The sequence below is a fragment of the Stegodyphus dumicola genome, chromosome X1, assembly GCF_044657685.1.
Source record: "Stegodyphus dumicola isolate Sdum_Otavi_A_Nest chromosome X1, ASM4465768v1".
Lineage (NCBI taxonomy): Eukaryota > Metazoa > Arthropoda > Arachnida > Araneae > Eresidae > Stegodyphus > Stegodyphus dumicola.
In genome coordinates this window covers 49,326,551-49,347,265 of record NC_140780.1, presented here as the reverse complement: position 1 = coordinate 49,347,265, position 20,715 = coordinate 49,326,551, and the positions used below count along the sequence as shown (strand labels likewise).

The 20,715-nt window shown below is 31.9% G+C and overlaps 1 protein-coding gene across 5 annotated transcripts in view; it reads left to right on the top strand.

Annotated features, from left to right (window-relative positions):
- Positions 1-20,715, top strand: part of LOC146993142 (achaete-scute complex protein T3-like) — a 151,904-nt gene that overhangs the window by 73,596 nt on the left and 57,593 nt on the right. For 4 of the 5 annotated variants that reach the window (XM_085807552.1, XM_085807548.1, XM_085807551.1 and 1 more), the window contains exon 2: positions 4,525-4,660. In XM_085807552.1, coding sequence (XP_085663678.1) covers positions 4,525-4,660 — 136 coding nt within the window. Of the gene's footprint in view, positions 1-3,751; positions 4,338-4,524; positions 4,661-20,715 lie in introns of those variants that run through there. The other variant, XM_085807549.1, reaches the window with a different exon arrangement.

Genomic DNA, 20,715 nt, shown 5'->3' with positions numbered 1-20,715 from the left:
AAGACTCGTTAACAACTCCAACTCGTACCTTTAATAGTAAATTTACTTTCCACACAATCTAAAATACGCGACTGAAATCTTGCTACCACATCTATCATTGCAACATAGGCCATTTCAAAACACGCACGACACGAACCAATGAGCAATTAAACCACTGCAGCAAAAGAGTTAAGTTTTAACGTCAAAAGGGTTGCCATACAAACAACAGCGTACCCAAAATTTAGGTAGCAAAACGCCAAAAACCATCGCGCCAAAAGCCAGCGCAGAACACATATCGCCACATTTGGTGATCTTAGAGCGTATATAAGAGTAGAGCCAGGGGATACTGTAGAAGCAATTATTTTCGCTAGGTTTTAATTTTCGCGAGAAAATATAAGCCTCGCGAAATACTTTTTTTTCGCCTCAAATAATAATAAAAAAATCAGAAATTTTTCACTTACCAAATTTCGCGAAATTTTCAACTCGCGAAATCACCGATATCTTCTATCAAAATGCGTGATAGAGAGGGAAAAAGGAAGTCTTTTCTCAATAATAATAACTAACACGTGAAATCAAGGCTGCACCAAACCCAGCGTGTTTGAAGAAGACTTTTCCATTTTTTAGCGAAAAATCGCGTAGTTTGACGTCTTTTCTTTAGTAGGCAAAAATGGTCGATGGGATTTTCCGTAAGTACCAATAATAGATATTTCTTTGAGTTCATACGGATTATCCATTATTTCCATGAAAGTATAACCAAATATCACCTTGTGATATTTCAGCGGAAAACGGTTTTGGGGGGCACTTAAACTGAAAATATGCTGAATATATTTTAACTATTTTAATATATTAAAATTTGAGACGAACCTTTGTAGTATGATAAAGGCACAGGCATTATTTTGGTTTTTATAGTCAATTCCCATTTTAAGTTCGTTCCCTCCTCACGCCTCCACACGAATCTTAATTTCTTTTTAAAAAAAAAAAGCAAGATCAGTAAATGGGATTGATACGAGTAGATTAAAAAGTGTGAGCAAAGGACCAGTGATTGAACGACATGATTGACTTGAAGCAAATACTATTAATATCTTGGTGATCAACTTTCTTCCATTTGTGACCTTTCTATAAGCTGCTTTGCTGAAATTTTTAATTGCAATGTTAGCTAGGTGCTGTTTGCTTGAAAATAGTCCCAAAGTAATTTGAAATTTATTCAATGTAAGTTTTACTTAGCAAATTTTATTTATTGTTTAACTAATGATGAGAATAAATATTTTTCTCTCACTCTTGGTATAATTTATATTAATGTTAATCTTGAATATATGCAATTAAATACTTAAATGTTGATTACTTGATTTGTTGCCGATAAGGAAAAGTTCATTTGTTTATTTGGTCGATCTAGTTTTGAAAAGGAATTTAAATTAAATTGTTTTTCTTCATTACTTGTGTGTTTATTTAAGTCTTTGTCTGAAGCGATGACTCGTTGGAAATAACTAAAGAAATTTATCTTCCTCACAGTTCTTTCAGTAAAAATATTTTATTCTCAGCGAAATCTTAAAGCCTCTTTTATTCTTGCACTGAAGAAAAAAATATTTTTTTTATACGTAGCAGGACAGAAAATCTTTTCTTTAAAAGCACTTTTAACGGTAATAAATGATATAATTAGAGAAACTAAAAAATATATAATGAAAAGCTTTTTAAACAAACGTTCTCCATTAGATTTTGGTGGTAGAGAGTATTTTATTCCCGGTTGCATAGGAAGATGTGTATTTTATTCTTGCATGAAAATTTGCAACATGAAATCAGCCATTAGCTTTCGCCAATTAAAATTAAATGAATGAGTTTCATATGATTTTAAAAGATTTCTTCTGCCCTACTTTCTGTAAAAAGGACAATTAAAAACATTTTTCTGTTTTTTATTAGGATAAATGTAGAATGTTTTTCATAATTAGAAGAGGAAAAAATTATATAATGAATAGAACATATCTACTCACTTAACAAATACATACTAAAACATACTCATCTGGAATTCTATGACTATCGTTTCCCTTAGGGATTTTGAAATCAGAGCTTTTTGAGTAAAGGGGAGTGGAGCAAGTTTCTGATGCTGCTGAAAGAAAAGTTGCTTTCCTAAAGAAAATGTCAATAGTTCATTTTGACTATGACGTTGTTAATATCTTTTAATAAACGCCATTAACAAAATAATAAACTATAAAAATGAAAATACATAAAAGACCTCTTCAAACTAATTGAAACTGCTTTTCTGCACTTGAAATATATCACACGATTTAAATCTTATGTCAAAACACCTTTTTCATTTTCCAAATATTGTAGTAATTGTATGCAGGACAATAAAATTTTCAGTTCTTATTGCATTTTGGCTGACAGTTTTGTAAATCGTTTCGACTAAGACAAAGAAAAACATCTGTTTCCATTATAATGTCGGAAATAAAATATGGACCACTTCCTGTGAAAGATAAAGTAAAAAAATGCTGAAGCACTCTACCTAGATGAACTTTTAATCACGCAGACCTCCAATGCAAAACATACGTTTTGCAAATCTTAGGATGAAACAGTGCTTTATTACTCTATTTTGTCGGCTCGGCTATTTGTATTAATTTTGTTAGTTTAAAATAAAACAGAAACAGCTGTATATAATTATTTTTCAATAATAGTTTTCGTTGGAAAACTGTTTGTTTTTTATGTGGTTACGACAAAGCCTCGAGGGTATCTGCCTAAGGAAAGGGGTGCCTTCGTGGAGGACTTTCTAAGGGAAACTGGCTCACATACACGTTGCAAATGAGGAAAACCACCAAAACGCCCGTGCAGCAGCCTTTTTTCAGGATTTGAACCAAACTACCAGTGTTCAGCAACTTTACTGCTCGGCCGTAGGTGAACCCTTTTTGTTGGGGGAAAACAACCATATTTCATGGGCTCTATAATAATGCATTATATTAAAGTTTTATAATTTACAGAATAAAATATGAACAGCAATTTTTTAAGTAACATAAACAATAGTATTTTGACATAAATAATAAATTTAGTGAAATCTGAATATTTATGGTGTGCGAGTTCTTACGTATTTAAAAGGACATTTTCGGAACATTTTAGATCGAGCTTTAAACTTCAAATTTTCGATTAATTTTTCTCTTTTTATCTTGCCTAAATTTATATTAAGTTTTCTCTGTAATCCAAAAACAGCACTACAATTTTGTTTTAATAAAAGCAGCATTATATTGCCATCAAAATAACAGAAGTAAAATTTAGTACAATCAGAACACTTTTAGTAAAATTTAATACAGTCAAAACATTGCTATTAGAAGAAGCAACAACCCTTATATAGTAACTAACCAAATAATTGACCTAAAAATGCTTATATAAAAGAAAAAAAGGCATTTAATTAAACAAGTTTTATTTTAGAGTTTTGTTATTGCCCACTCGCATAACTTGATTCGCAGCAAAATGTAAGGGTTTGATTTGTGAAATGTCTCTAATCCATTCAAAATATATAATCATAACACGGATCATTGGGCGGTACAAATTTGTTGTGAAACTTAAGAAACTCTTTGAAGCGATTAGTGGGAGGTTTATGCAACTACCAATGTGGGACAACCATCAAGTTAAAGGCAGGTTATCCCTGCGTGTTGAAAACTCCTAACAGCTATCTCTAACGTCTCTCCAATTTATCCGCACTTTAAAGGGGTGGAGTTAACCTATCCGATACTTCGTATTCTCTCAACCTCCTCTTTCTTCAGGTGCTTTGTTTTTCACCAGCTGGTCAAACAACATTTTCTCCTCACAATTCATCGTCTAAGAGTTTCAGTCGGTCCATATTGGCTTCAGAGTGATTCTTGTTCTGCGGAAAGCAATGGAATAACCATGCCTTTTTTTTTTTATTTCTGTTTTCATTAAATAGGCGTTAAAGAAGCGATTATTTTAATCTATTTTTTCTGTGAAATAAAAGAACCATGACAGGATAATCTGGAAGAGCGATTTATGAAATGTGTACACTTCCTACCTGGTGTATTTCGTAATTTACCACTGTTGTATGAAATATTGCAAAGTGGTTCATACTTTAGATTGTTGCTCATCTACTTTTTAATACTCTGAGAGATTCTTTTAATATGCCTTGATTTTTCATATCCTAAAGTCCTGTCATCTTCGAGCTTTTGAGCTCTGAAAAGCATTACTGTCAAAACATGCAGTGAAATAGCAATGGTCCTCTTCCGGTCAATTTATATTTATTTATAAATAATAATAGAAACTCAAGAAAGGATATTGTTGTGCTGTATTTGATCCAGTATTAAGTACTTCGTTCTTCCAGTTCATTATACGAGCAAACCTTTGGGCGCAAGGAAAGACAAACGGTAAGTTTGATCAAATGACAAAAATGTAAACTCCCTTGTTTTTAATTTTTATAATGAGACAGCCAATATCTAACAACAACCTTACGTTAAATAACTTCCTGATCGCTAATATTTAGTTAAAAGGCAGCTACTTAATGTAAAGTCACCCTTTAAATTGGCTGATATTTTTCTATTATCAATCTTTCAGGAAACTCAGACAAGAACGAAAAAAGAATTTGAAAACTGATGTTTGTCTGGAGCAGCTTTTTGCAGAAATGTGTGCATGCAATGCTTCGAAGCTTCTTTCGAAAATACTGCGTTTACTTCGTATAAGGAATACAAAGGTAAGCAAAATTTTCTGAATAACATAAAAATAGTTTGTTAATTATAATTTATTTATCATTCAAGGATATCTAAGCCTGAGGAAAGAAAGTATACATAAATAATGTCATATGTTCTTTGAAGCCCTTGCAGTGAGCTATATAAGAGTTATAGCCAGAAAGAACGAATGCAAGTAAACTTGAAATCGATGATGATTAACTGAAGCTTGCTTTCTAACCTTTGTGAGATTATCCAGAAATTCCGAATATCAAAAACATGCGATTATCTTCAACATTTAGAAATTTTAACAGGCACCAGTTGGCTGCTTGGGGTTTTCATGGTTTTGCTCATGTATGACGTGAATGCAAGTCAGTTTCCTTTTGAAAGCTTTCCACGTCTAGCTATAATGGATTAGCCACTCAATCTTCGTCGAGGACCTTTCTGAGAGGCAATCACAAAATCATTATGCAGCCAGCCCAAACAGTCAATAGTAATAGAGCCCAGGAACCAATGCTCCGCTTTTAGCCATTTCGCAACCACGGATGAGCCTAAACAAGCAAGAAATCATGCAAATTTTTCTCTTCTCTTTTTACATAAGCGCAGCATTTTCATTTGTTACCTTTAAAAAAACTGTTCAGGGAAAATTTGAAAGAAAGAAACTATTTTTATGGTTGCAATATATATGTTGCTATAGAATTTTATTTTTATTGTTAGATTTCATTTTTGATTTTTAAAAACATATTCTAGTTCCGGAGGTAGGGCATTAGAAATGTCTTTTAATAACTAAATACGCGCTACAAATGTTAATGATATTTCCTACTGTCAAGAACTATCGAAGTTACTATTAAAAAGAGAGTGTTAGTTTTAAATAGCTCTCTTTATTGCTGTTTTATTATAATTTAGAACGTAAATGAAAGGTGTTTTACTGCCTGCATTAACAACGGCTTTTTTATTTGTGTACATGTAATTTTAATTTTTAGTTCATTTTGAAGACTGTATTTACCTACAACCAAGAATGATATATTCAGCATATATTATACTTTCATTCTAAAACTGTAGAAATGCAAGAAAGTTATAAAGTTACTTACAGAATTAAAAGCTGCATTCTTTTGTAATCCATTATTAAATAAAACTTATGACTTTATTTCTTCAAAATATGAAGTAGCATTTCTTCGAAATTCTAATAAACGTAAAGTTTTAAAGTCCTAAGTGGAGTAAAAATTTAATTTGGGTCTGATTCTTTTGTCATGGTATTGATAAGGTAGCAGTGCTTTTAAATATATAGTTAGCATAATAAACATGCAAATCCTTTGAATTAATGTCTTGAATAATCAGGATTTTACTATTTAATGCGAATATCTGCATATAAGAAAAAAAAATGCAGACTGATACTTTTAACTAAATGGGCAACGTCATGCACTTTTGGTTAGTATTCGAACGCAGGACATTTTATTAAGCAATTATTATCCGAACTTCTTAGAAAAAATTTTAATGTGAAAAATGCTTGCAGTTTAGTTTTCTAGCTTTCATTTTCCGTCATGTTACGCTATCGGGGCATTTGCCATCCGAGCTGTACGGCAGATTTTGAATGAGACATAAGATCTTCATCATCCGAGCTATATGGTAGATTTTGAATGAGACATAAGACCTTTATCATCCGATCCAGACCTGGTAAATCGCCAGTTATTATTCGACGTGGAATAAGATCTTAAATTTATTTTTCAAATTAAGATCTACGCATTGCTTTCTAAACTGAACCATTTAAAAAAGAAGTAATGTATTTTTTAACAATTCATATCTTTATTTCAGTTTCCAATATTATCTCTAATTAATGTAATATATTATATTTAAGTTGGGTGTTTTATAATCAACCGAACTGATAATTTTTATGAATATTTGCACCATTATTACTATTGATAAAAGAGGTTTCTGGCGACATGAATTACATACGTTGGTAAAGAATAATCGTTTATAACTTAGCCTTAAAACAAGTTTTTATTTAAAAGTGAATTTCGAAGTATTTAATGGTAGCTAACTCATCTGACTATGTTTGAATTGGGCTTGCTGTTGCTGATATCTTATATTAAATAATTACTTCTTTAAATACCTCAAATTACTTCTACTTACGTAAAATAAAGATTAATTTGTAGAGACATTAGGTTTATCAAAGCAAGAAACTTGGAAAAAAAATTTCATTCGCTGGGACTCGAACCACGGACCACCTGCTTGCCCACGGGACAAGTTTCCAGTTTCCCCACGGAGGCACATGACAAAGAATGAGAAACTTTTTTACACGATTAACAAGAACTTTTCTAAAGCATAAGTGAATTTTTGCTTTAAATTACACAAATTTCTTTCCTGGTAGAGAAAGAAACCTTTTTTGTACTGCTGGCAGGGTTTAATTAAAAGAAAGATTGTAAGAGCTTTGGTAAAATAGTTACGGAGTTATCTTAAGACTAGTAACGCTAACTAGACTAGTAATGCTAATGGTAAACTAGTAACTAAATAACATTTTCAAATTTGATTTCGGAAATCATATTTTTTGTTCAGTGCGGCTAAGGTAAGATAATTCATTTTTATATTTTTTAAGTATTGATGTTATTTACATGAAAACTGTATACAATTTTTATAATCCTTCTTTAAAAAAAGTATGTTTCGTGTGTAGTAAAACATCTTTACCTCCAAACAAAGCTCTCCCCCTCTTTGTTATCTTCAGTTACCAAAATATTTTGTTTTGTAGCAATAAGGGTACTAAAAACAAAATTTTGATTTAAGCTTGGCTGGAACCTCAGAAATGTCAGAAACTGATTTATAATCATAAAAGTAGGCCTTGAAGTGTATTTTTCACTACCTTCGCATTGTTTAAAAACCCATTTAGTAATGAGTTAACACAAAAGATGAAATACAGTGTCGCTTTAGTGAAAATCCCGAAAGAACTGCTGCTCTCAAACAAATGTCGTAAAGATATTCGTTATACTTTCAGAAACGACAAAGGCATAATATCTGACAAGATTTACACCAGAAGTTTCACTCACAGTTGGAATCATATATTCCCATGGGATGATAGTATGTATATATAAAGGTATTTATTGTTTTTACTTTGCGAATAAAACCCTGTGTTAACTAAATAATAAAATTTTGCCAAGCCCTAAGAGAATCCAAATAATATCATTTATTTGCCTCCAAAATCTTAAATGAAAATTCCTATACATTGCGTAAATACTTTTTAATAATATTTTAACACTTTTCGATGATAACAAATTATATTAAAGATTTTATTTAATATTATTATAATTAAAAGAGATCTTTAACATATAATATGCACCACGGCTAAAGAATCTCTCTTCTATTGTATGCTAGTGTTTGTGCCAAAAATAAAAACCATCTAATGACAGCAAATTTATGTCGCAGAAATATGGAACGAAATCTTCTAAATGCTTATTTCTGTTAGTTGTTTTTAAACGTAAAGACCTAATTTCATTTCATGGTGACATTCATAAATAAAAACAGAAATAGAGTGTTTGTGAATTTCCTACTTAATTTTACGTAAAAAAAAAACTCAGTTTGTAAAATTCGATACTTTCACGCCTTTTTTGCCTTCCGCCCCCCGTCTCATTTAGTTACGCTAGCATATATATTTTTCCTCTCTTGAACACTCGATTTCGACTTTTTGATGAATTCGCTAATTTCATGCTCTAGGGATATCAGCTTATAACTCCTTTGGGGTTCTCATCAGGAATCTGATGCACCAGGCTGCAATCTAAGATGATTTCGACTGTAAAATAGTAAAAATAAAATACTTAAAATAATAATAAACCAAGAAAACAAAAACTAAAACTAGATTTTGAAATAAAATTTATAAAAGCAAGCAAATAGAGGAATAATAAAATCTGATAGGAGGAGGAGAACATGTAAATAATTTTTAACAGCATTTAATTTATTTTGATACAACCACACCACTATTCTAGAGCTGAAAAAAACCTTTTTAGTTGGTGGTCTCCTAAAGAAAGTTTCCTGAGACAGGCAACTATAAGTGTGCCTAACATTCACCCCGTAGGAGAGGAGTAATTTTAAAATAGACAGGACTGAAGATGAAAGGAGTCCTGTATTTTTCACAGATGGAGACTATATTATCCTTGCAACGCGTTCATGTGTGTGCTATGATATGGATAAAACAAGAAACTGTTATAACTCTCTAAAACTCTTGAAAGAGACATTTATGGAAAATGTGGCGTAAGGTTTAGAGCAGTAATCCCCCCCTCCCCAATAGGCAGGTGTATTGAACTATTTACTTGCTATTTTCTACTACCAAGCAAATAGTTCAATTAGGAATGCGGAACTACTCTTCTTATATGCGCCCTCAGGTCCCCAAATGCAGCGACAAATTTCTCTCCAAACATTTTTGACGAGAAACTCCAAGCCGCCATATTACTACCAAAATTTTTTGTCTACATTTCGAACTTTTAACCTCAAATGTCTGCAAAACGCGATTTTCGCACGTTCAAAAACCACGTTTTGAACACACAATTTAAGCTAAAAATCCGAAACAAAAATAAAAAATTTAGGTAGCAAAAACGTAAAGTTTCTAATAAAAAATATTCGACAAGTACACAGTGATATGTTTTAACTTTAAAAAAATCACAGAATTGCACAATCATTGCAGCGAAGGAATCTACTAACTACACACACCTAGCTTAAATAACTACTAAGAAAATAATGAACATAACATTCTACTAAATAAGAACAAGAATAAAACAAAATGCGCTTACCATAAATAAATGTTTCTTCGAGCAGCAGAAATACCAATTTCAAACATCACTAAAACAATTTCACTACAAATTTGTTAAAAGCATCTTCTCCCATTTCAGAACAGGGCCCACCAGCGGCCGAGGGGTAAAGTCGCTGAACACTGGTAGTTCGGTCTGAGGTTCGAATCCCGCGAACGGGCTGGCTGCGTGGCTGTTTTTGTGGTTTTCTCCATGTGTAACGTGTATACGAGCCAGTTTCCCTTAGAAAATCCTCCACGAAGGCATCCCTTCCCTTAGGTAGATAGCCCTAGTGTGCTTTGCCATAATTAAATACACCATATTAACACACCTAAATACTTGTAGAATTTCCAGCCACCCGAAAAAGTAGTTGTACCAAGCACGCGACTAAAATTTTGCCAACACGTTATAAATCACTTAATTACCACACGAACCAACTAGCAAATCCCAGTTTCCACGCAAAGAGGGTTGCCATAGAAACCAACATTGCCCCCAAAACCTTCCCAGAAAAGAACAATCGCGCCAAAAGCCAGTGCACAACACATATCGCGGCATTTGGCAACCTTAGGGCGTATATAAGAGTAGAGCCAAGAAAGAATGCTAACAAATATAAGAATGAGTTTCTGGACACCTTCATTTACCTTAATAAAACGCAATCCATTCATTATTTCTTTAATTCGATATAGCGTGTTCTTATTGAGCTAGGCTGGTAAAACAATGACTTGAAAAGAAGATAATCGTACGAAAGACCTAGTTATTCAGATCTCATAATCCTAATGCTCTTGAGATGTTATGAGGTGTGCTGTGTGGGAAAATGTTGTTTCTTCTCAATTTTTCCTGATAGATACCAGATTTACGTCTCCAGATTTATGAATGGATCTCTCCCCAGATCCATACATAAGTCAACTCCAACACCACAATGAACAGAGCTGATATCGTTTGGAGCACTGCATTTGCCGCGAGAGATGATCCTTCTTCATATCGAGGCACATACTCCATATCATTTTAACAATATTGTCCACTTTTTATAGCAAATAAGTATCTGGTAGGAAATAATTTTGGAAAATTGCTTTGCCTTATGATAGAACAAAGATTTTATTAAATTTCGATCCGATACTTCTCAATTCAATTTATTAATTTCTTGAATTACTATGATTTTCTTTTCTTCCTAATTTATGAAAAGCAGAATAAAGTAGATAACTTTCGGCATCCTCCATATTTCTGCATAATATGTGTTATTTATGTTTGCTATTAAGTTGTATTTCTATTAAAAAGGAATAAGAGTTTTAACTCGCAAACTATGTACTTTTCACTAAACACTACATTTTCAGAAATAACTGGAATGCACGAAACTTAAAATGCATTCGAAAATAATCAGAGTTTGAAAACCAGGCAAATATTTGCATGGCTTTTCTACGCACTTTTTAAAAAGGATTACAATAAGCTTCCATGGAAGAGAAAATTTTAAAAGGATTTCGTCTTGCTGTAAAGAAAGTACCTTTTTTAATGTACGTGTCGAAAAGTATAAAGTAATGACTTCAGACTTTAACTTATTCACCGAAAATACAGCATCACATCGACTGTTCTTAAACGAGAAAGCATTCTATTGTTCAGTAAGATAATTATCATTTAAAAAAAGCATAACGCTTTAAAAGCATTTTTTATGTTAACATAAAAAATGTTTGTAAAGAAATCCGTACGGTTTTTTAAATGAAATGGAAAATCAAAATCGTAAAAAAACAACCTTATATTTAGCGTAGGTATAATGAAACACTCAATCGATTTCGAGGGCAGAGTTGACTCTGATTAAAAATCTAGTTATAACCACGTGCAGTGCTGATAAGCACCACGTGTTTCTGTGATTCCTATTTTCTTCTTTCTATGTATTTCTTTCTCCTGATGAGGAGGGACCTTTAGCTGCCCTCGAAATCGATTGAGTGTTTCATTATACCTACGCTAAATATAAGGTTGTTTTTTTACGATTTTGATTGTCACATTAGCGTGTTTCTCTTCTAGTCCCGAAATGGAAAATGTTTTTTCGTTGGAAAGCTAAAAGCTTTCACCGTCGGTTTTTGAATTACCATCAGCTTTGCCAATACGTATAAGAGTTTTTCTTCCGCAAAAGGTGTATCGCATTTCGAAATAAATAGAAACAATGTTAAAATTCAAAAAGTTTTCAAGAATTTCATTTCAGTGTTCGCATCAAATCTCGGCGTTCGCATCGATTTTCACGCAGTTGTAGATGCTTCAACTTGTAAAGATTTCTGTAATTGAAATCGTGCTCTTTTCATGAACTTTCATTACAAAATATGCATTACGGTGCTGAGTTGAACCGTTCCCAGTTCTTTAACCTTTTCTATGTTATACAACTTAAAAGTATTACAATTGATCTAAACCTATCTTTTCAAAGCATTTTTCCTTGCTGGTCCAATGTGAAATAAATCAGTAAAAACCGGAATAGGAAAGAGAAATTAATCATTTCATTTAAAATTTAAAATTGCGTATGTTTGATACTACTTACAGTTTCACTCGTTTTTAATACTTAAAACTCTTAATATTTTTATTACTAAAGATTTACTGTTATCTAGGGGAGAACAAGCGGCATTTTCGAGGAATGTACAACACACGACTATCCTTCATTCCTCCTCTACGCTCACACGTTGGAAGGTTCTCTATTATTTTGCCGAAAATTCATGAAACCATAAACGTGTAGTTCCTCCTCCTTCGAGGATGCTTTCTTTCACCACAACAGTTTGATCTTTTTCTTTTCATCTTTCAAAATCTGTCATTCTTATTATCTATGCTTCCTTGAAATCAAATCCCAACTCGTAGCATTTAAAATGTGTGTCTCTTGTTCATTATTAAAAGATACTATGCACTTTACGCTCGGAAAAAAAAAAAAAAAGGAAATATAACAAATAAAAATAATAGATTGATGCAATGAATCAAATGTGGTTAAATAAAAACAGTTTACTTTTAAAAACACAAAACGCTCTTTATTTTTGAAGTTTATGTATAAAATATTTGAATAAAGTATTTCTTGCAGCGCTACACATGAAAATGAGTATAGTTTTTTTTTATTATTAACGTAGATATGAGCAATTATATAATATAAACTTCTTCAATGATCAAAGAATTAATTCTGAAGAGTATGTATAATGTCTTCTCAGCGGCTTAGTTGTTAAACGCTTACCTTTCTAATTAATTTTGACGAATTAAAGTCCGTTACTTATATGCTAAACAAATAAAATCACGCAAAGAAGTTTATAACATAAAACTAAATAAATATATAAAATCGAAAATTCATTTGTTAAAAGTGTATATTTAAACCAGAAACATAAATGTAAACAAAACTAAAACTAAATAAATATATAAATTCAAAAATTCATTTGTTAAAAGTGTATATTTAAACCAGAAACATAAATGTAAACAAAACTAAAACTAAATAAATATATAAATTCGAAAATCCATTTGTTAAAAGTGTATATTTAAACCAGAAACATAAATGTAAACAAAACTAAAACTGAATAAATATATAAATTCGAAAATTCATTTGTTAAAAGTGTATATTTAAACCAGAAACATAAATGTAAACAGGAAAGCTGCTTCTGGCAGTCTAATAAACGTTTATTCTAAAACTTTCAAAAAACGTATGTGACTCATCTCGACTTATCATGACAAGACTCATCTTCATCTGCTGAAATTTCGTGTAAGAAATATTCTGGTTTCTCTGAGGACGGCAAAAGCAAAAAACATGACTTTTTAATTCTACTGAAAAAAAAAAAAAAAAAAAAAAAAAAATGAATTGAAAACTATAAATGCCTACTAACCGTTGAACTAAGACTCAAGCCAGCACTCCTGACATTTGTAGGCGCAGAATCAACTTTCTGATAAGCACATTGTATATTTGACATTGTATACACATTGTATCTGATAAGCCATTTTATCTCAGTGTATGTACAGTATTCTATTAAGTATGTTGTATAATTTATTTTCTATTAATTGTGGAGTATAATAGTTTAGCGTTGTATAATGATAAGTAAGTATAATAGTAGTATTGAACCAGACTTTCTTGGTTGTAGAACTTTGTAAATATGTATTGAAATGTTTTGCTGGATTTAATGTTTTGAATTGACTCAGTATTCTAACTCTGCTACAATATATTATCTTCCTAATTATCACTGTGACTGCTTCCAAAGGTTATTGTCTAGTGTTCTTTTGATTAGTTTTAGCGTTACAGCACAGCGTCATGTGCAGAATTGTCTACTTTTCTGATACGAGCAGTGTATATGGTGTGTTTTATTTGTAATATCAGCTTTACTATGTCAGTGTGTACTTTTCTGATACGAGCAGTGTATATGGTGTGTTTTATTTGTAATATCAGCTTTACTATGTCAGTGTGTTGTTCAGTATTCTAGTAATATATTGCATAATATGTTTTTTTTAAGTAATGTTCGGAATTATAGTAAGTGTGTAATTGTATAATAGTAAGTCAGTGTGATGTATAACTGCAGGCTTGAAATTCCATTTGTTAGTCTTGAATTTTACTGTTTTAGTTTTACCCTTACCAGTTTTGTAGCAATGCAGCTTTGTACTTCTAAGTATTTTTTTTTAATCTATGCAATCAAGAATGTCATGTATTCAAGGTATTCCTTTGTATTCCCTATCTAAATGTGACTCAGTAATCTTTTTTTTTTTTAATTTAGATTTAATAAATGCCGTCATGGCTTCTGAAGGGCGGATATCATACTGCAAGGGCTTATTTCCGGTCAATAGTCCTCCTTAGCAGTGTAAAAAAAAAGTACTCCTGACAGACAGAACATTTGGGTTCTCTCTGAGCATATTATGAACATTAATCTGTACTCAAATTCAGTTCTCTCACTAACTGTACATCCAAAATGCATAATTTCTCTTTCCTATCTCGACTATTTTGCAACGTACTCAAGGATAGGATTCTATTAAGACAGTTCTGAGGGGAACTAACACTCTTTTCTTTGTTTTACTAGAAAAATCTGGATTATATTGGTTATAGAAAGATCTGGAGCCCTCTAGAATCTAGACCCTCAGGCCAATGCCTCGTAAGCACGAGTGGAAATAAGACTCTGCTTCGGGAAATAATATGATACACATTAAAAAGTGTCAGATAAAAGCCGAACTTAAATTGTTTAGAATTTTAAATTTGCGAAGGACGTGTATTTTAACCACATTACTGAAGAAGCAAAAACTTGAATACTACTTGCATAGTCCCTATTGTGTATATTCAGTATACTCAAAACTGACGCATACTGTTTCACTAATATTTTCTTGTATAATTTCCGACATAGTTCAACTGCAATAAGATAAACTTATTTCAGAAAGAAGGCTTAATACTGCAATAAAGTCGGAAATAAAATTTAACTATAAGAAAGAATGCTTTCAACTAACAGTTTGTTACTTGAAAGTAGGTAAAGGAGAAGGAATTCTAATATTTCCTAGATCTTATTTCATACCTGATCAAACTCCTGAAGACTAAAAACCAAACTTTTGTTATATATATTCTGTATCAGGCCTCGGCAACCTATGATCCTCGGGTCACCTACTTACCCATTTCATAATTTCAAATGATTCTCTTGAATTCCAAAAATAAAGTATAATGTATAAAAATAAATTATGAAAAATATATATGAAACAAGTACTTGAAGAATACATAAAAAATAAACCGTAAATAAATAAGAAATATAGCATTTCTTTTTGATTCAAAGGTGCAGTAATCAACATGCAGTTTTAAAAATTGTACGATAATTTCAAGTAGAAATCGATAAATTTGGCAATGCCGGTTCAAAATCCATAATTCCAGAAAACCGGCTTTGCATTTTTTGGAGTTATGGATTACGGATCGGCATTGTCATTTTGTTCACATTCTGTTCAATAAATGCAAGCAAATATTTTTATGTATGAAATTTATTTTAAGCAAGAACAGAAGCAGCATAACTACTAAAAACTCAGGTAGTTGTTTTCGTCTTAAAACGACTAACTATAATCTAGACTTGACTAAATTGACATCACAAGTTCAACATCAGGTAAGCGACAGAGGAAAGATTGGAAAGGAAAATGAAGTTCATTCAATTCTGTTTGTTTTTAAAATAATTTTAATTTTAAATTTCATGTTAAAAGTTAAAAACTTATTGTAATTATTTTCTCAATAAAATGCAGAAATTAACTAACTTTTCTATCCCTGAAACATTTTCATATGAAATGACTATTTATTAAATTATGATAACATTGTGAATAAATATGAAATGCCTCTTTTTGTAAGAAACTTTGGAAAGTAACACTTAACAGACAGCTTATGAAACCTAAATAATAAGTCCTTAAAATACGCATAAATATCATTTTTAAGACTGTAATGCATTTATATTTCACATTGTTTCTTGGTAATTTTTGTACATGGTTCATTTGTAGATATCATCTTTATTACTTTAAAACAGGAATTTAACTAATAAGCTAGTCATATAAGTTAAGTCATTTTTCTCCATTAATTAAACTGAGCCGCAATTTAATGTCTTTAGTTACCTGGAATTCTAACATTGAATTCCAGCTCTGAAAGTGCATAAAATCTATCCGAACGTGCACTTTTAGATAACCAATGAACTTCCAGGTTAAGTAATAAGCGATTATAATCTTCATTCATTTCCCAAACAAAATCGAACAAATAATATCCTATTTAAGGCATTTCTTTTAATTTTGTTAACTGCTCTAATGACAAAGTCTAGTGATCCATGCAAGCATTTAGGTTTGTGTCGGTTAAATATTGTCGATGAATGAGAGATTGTACAGATAATACGTTCGGTATAGCTTGTTTCAAAGTATGCCAGAAAGCTTCGGTGGCGTCTTCCCATTGACGGAGCACTGTCAGTAGCAACGAGGAGGCTATTCTCAAGGGTTCAGCTTCTACATCCAAAAGTCTATTTTATTCATTAAGTATTGTTTCACCTTTCGTATCAGTTTCCGAACATTTGACAAATAACAATTCTTGAAAAATTTGTTTTTCATTTACAAATCTTACATAAGTTAAAAGTAAATCTTAAAATTCCTGGCCAAAGTTGAATTGTCAAGCTAAAACGAGAATTGGAATGTTTTTAAAAAATCCCATAAAGAATGCCCTAGGCACTGAGCGATTTCGTCAATTGCTTCTTTGTTCTATATTATTATTCAATGGAAGTCTTTTTAACGTCGTGTCACACATTCAAAACATTTCAACAGAACAACTGTGTAATATAATTTGCCTGCTTTGTCACATGATATAAAACAGCCAGTCACCACGGATTACTTTGGAGACACCTTGTATAGGTAAAACTAGTTCTCAGTTAGATGTGACTGTTGATGACGGAAGATTCAATGATAATAGCTGATTGGTTGTTGGAAATGAGCTACTCACACATTTTTGGGAAAGGAAGGAAAAAATTGTGCATCTTTATGTCAGTGATAAAGCAGGTAGAAAAACTATTTGAAAAAGTTGTTTTTCCAAAGCAAATGGATATGTGATAATAGCCTTATAATATCAAAAGCTGGTCTATGCAGCACGGTTACCTCATTTACAACTGGTAGAATAAATTCTTCACCAATGATGTGTGGCTTTCTGAATTTTTCAATATGTAAAGAAGTGTTACAATAAGCACGCAATCCGTCGTCATCTCGCTCGTCTCTCTGTTTTCAAATATGTTTCTGTGAGTGTTTTAAAAAATCTTTCTTTTTTCTCGCTATGAGCTGTTGCCAAATGTTCCTTAAGCATAATTGATTCGTCTGGCAAACTTTTGTTGAATAGAAGCACGTAGGTAAAGTACTATATCCTGATAACAGAATAAAGCCTTATTTTAAATATTCAGCAGTATATTGTCTGAGTTTTTACTTCGGCTCACTCACACTTGTATCTCTAAAATAAGAATACAATTTGTTTAATTTTCCTCAGGACGTAAAAATTGCTTCCAATTTACGTATTGTTATTTATTTTAACTTACATAATAAGGAAAATGAGTCACAGTTATTTTATTTTAACCCATTCGTGGATCCCACGATATTGTCCTCGCACCCCCAAATTAATTTTCATTTGCCATAGACTTCCTCGGAGTTCCTCTGAGGGCCGCTAGGATTCCATAGGAACCATGGTTCTTGGATGAACAAAAATCAGATTATCCCACTTCTTATCTCATATAAAGGGGGACAAAAGGAAATGTATGTGAAAGAGATGGAAATAAACTCTTCTTTCTTGAAAGGGAAATGACTCGATGAAATTTTGGGCAAAATGACAGGCGTAAAAGGTCATATGAATCCGCTTAAGGTTCTCATAATTAAGAGAAAAGATATTTTGCATGTTCGTTTTGAGCACATAATTTTCATCAGCTTACCTAAACATAAACTAATTTGCTTAAAAAGCAACATCTAAATACCTGTGGCCATTAAGATCATTTATCTAATTTCTTAAATGGCATAAAAATGTTTTAATGTGCAGTTACAGTCGGAAAGCTTAGAATAAATAAATTTTCATTACAGTACTTATCGATTATTCAAAGCATCTTTCATCCGAACTCGCTGAAGAATGTTTAAATAGATGTCAAAAAAGTTTGGACACAAAAATGCTGGTGAGGGAACTGTTAGAGATCCCCCTCTAGTTCTTTCAACAGTACCTAATAATTTGACGTTTGAACCTTTAAAACTTTTCGCAATCCCTTTTCATGTCCACTTATCCCACCTTGTCTCCACCACTTTCATTCCAGGCTTGCTTCTTTTATTCAATTTACCTTCTTCTTTTGCATGGACAAAAAAAAAATGTTTTCTAGATGACATATTCCTAATTATGGTATTCAAACAAAAAAGGAATCATTATTTCATTTAAGGATAACTAAATAATCGTTTAAAAAAGACGAAGCAACAAGTTCATTCGTTGCGAAGGAAACGTATTGTACATAATGTTACGCGTACATAGCGTTACGCGTTAAATGAGGAAACGTATTGTACATAGTGTTACGCGTATTTGTTAAGCCTTGTACGCGTTCTTTTACTCTTTTTTATGAAATATGTAAGTTAATGTCAAAATAAGATATTGGTGCTTGACAGTGTAGTTTACCCAGAAGTGTAGTTATATAACAGTTTAGTTACTCCTTCGGCTGAACTACTCGGGCTGAAATGCATTTATTTCCCAGTGAGCGAGCCAGCTGTCTGGATGATGGTAAAAAGTAGAATAAAGAGTAAAAATAACAAATGTATTCTTTGTAATCTTACCGGGATCATACTTGTAAAGGTTACAGTTGTTTATCTTGAACTGTTACAGCAAGTAATTATGTAAGCAGAGCATATCTTATGTAAAATCCCAAAGCATATACCTGTAAAGGTTACAGATTATTACTTCGCAGTCTTAAAATAAGCAATTATTATAACAGGAACGTATTTTATTACGTAAATTTCCAAAGGATATATATGGAAAGATTAAAGCTTTTTTGCCTGTAATGTTATTTATTATAAGTAGTTATGTACGTAAAACATATTTGTCAAATACCAAAGCATATATTTGTAATTATAATAGATATTTTGTTTGTAACGAGCTTCTTATAATGAAATATGCTAAAGTCAACGTTTTTGAGTAAAACAAAGGGCATAAATATAAAAGAAGCCTACTAATTTGGACATTTAAATTAGTTAATTCGATCTCAGAAAATTGTTAATCTGAAAGAAATGCTGTGGGCCTTTTAACAGCATTCAGTGCAAGTTTTTTTCTTAAGGTAGCAAAATTATTTTGTTGCAGAGTATTTTTTATGAAGAGAAACTTGTATCGGATATTAGTAAAAGGTATTTATCTTTCAAATTATCACCAATCTGAAAATGAATTTTTATTAATTTAAAAGTTTAAATCGATGTACTTGTAATAAGTACATATCCTTTACATTAAATAATGTGAGGCTATATGAAAATTACATTTGTCAAATAAAATAGCTGAAAATATCGCTATGCCTTATGAAGTATTTCTCCCGCCTTCTTAACATGCCTTCTTAGTGTAGTGATCAGCACGCTGGGCGCGTATTCCAGAGATCTGGGGTTCGATTCTCGGCGAAAGCGTTGCTCATTTTTCAATTATCCTGCTTCCAAAGAAACACCTAATGTCTCTACAGTGGTGCCCGAACTAAAACGGTGATGGATGATGATTCTCCACAGCCTTTAAAAAGGGAAGTGTATAGGGCATTTCTCCCGCCTTCTTAGCATGCCTTCGTAGTGTAGTGGTTAGCACGCTGGGTGCGTATTTCAGAGAACCTTGGTTCGATTCCCGACGAGGGCGTTGCTCATTTTTCAACTCTCCAAAAAAAATACCTTATAGCTCCACAGCCTTACTTCTATGTTTTAGTGGCTATTAATAAACAAATATGCTATTATTTTTCTTTTCTGTTCAATAATCTTTACTAAAACAGACAGGCACTGCTTTACATTTAACATAATTTTGTTACGAAGTCCAGAGTTGAATTTATATTTAATTCATATTACCCAACTACACCAAAAATTCATTTTATTCTTTCCTGTATACAGTATTTTTTAATAGTCTGCTTGTTTGACTGACTTCGTTTATTTGATAACAGCAAAGTATACGATAGCTATGCTGTTTGCCTAAGGTGGGATGCCTTCGTGGAGGACTTTCTATATCCGTGCGGAAAGCCACGAAAATACCCATGCAGCCAGCCTATTTGCCTGGAATCTAACCCAGATCGGACTACTGGTGTTCAAGGACTTGGCTGCTGCTGGGCCTGCTTATTTGAAAAAGTAGATGGTAGTTATGACCCTTTCCTTAGAAGGTAGTTTTCTTTGAATTAATGGATAGCATAATGTCACCTTTTTTTATTATGCACAAAATTTCTTACTTACTAATTTATTTCTTTCTAACTTAATTTTTAAATTTTGCTTCCATTAAATTACTTAACATAATTATGCTTTTAACAAATTTGTTTCCTCAATTTAGCTTAAAAATTAATGCATTTCAGTTTTGCCTATAATTTTATTCCTTTCCTCGTACACACATAAATTTTAAAACTTATGTAATGAATCTAATCTTAACATCTTGGCATGCATTGTAATCAATTCATGCAAAATTAATTAGTTTATCATTTTCATCATAAATCAAATTTGAAATTAAAGAAAGGTCACTGAAAAAATTTTACATGTGGATTAATGTCTTTAGAACTTCGATATCCATAAATCTTATTTTATTGAAGAGGTTAAAATACTCTTCTCATCATCTCTTAGTAATAACTTTAGAGGTCGTACTATAATGTTCATTTTTATTTTCATCAAAT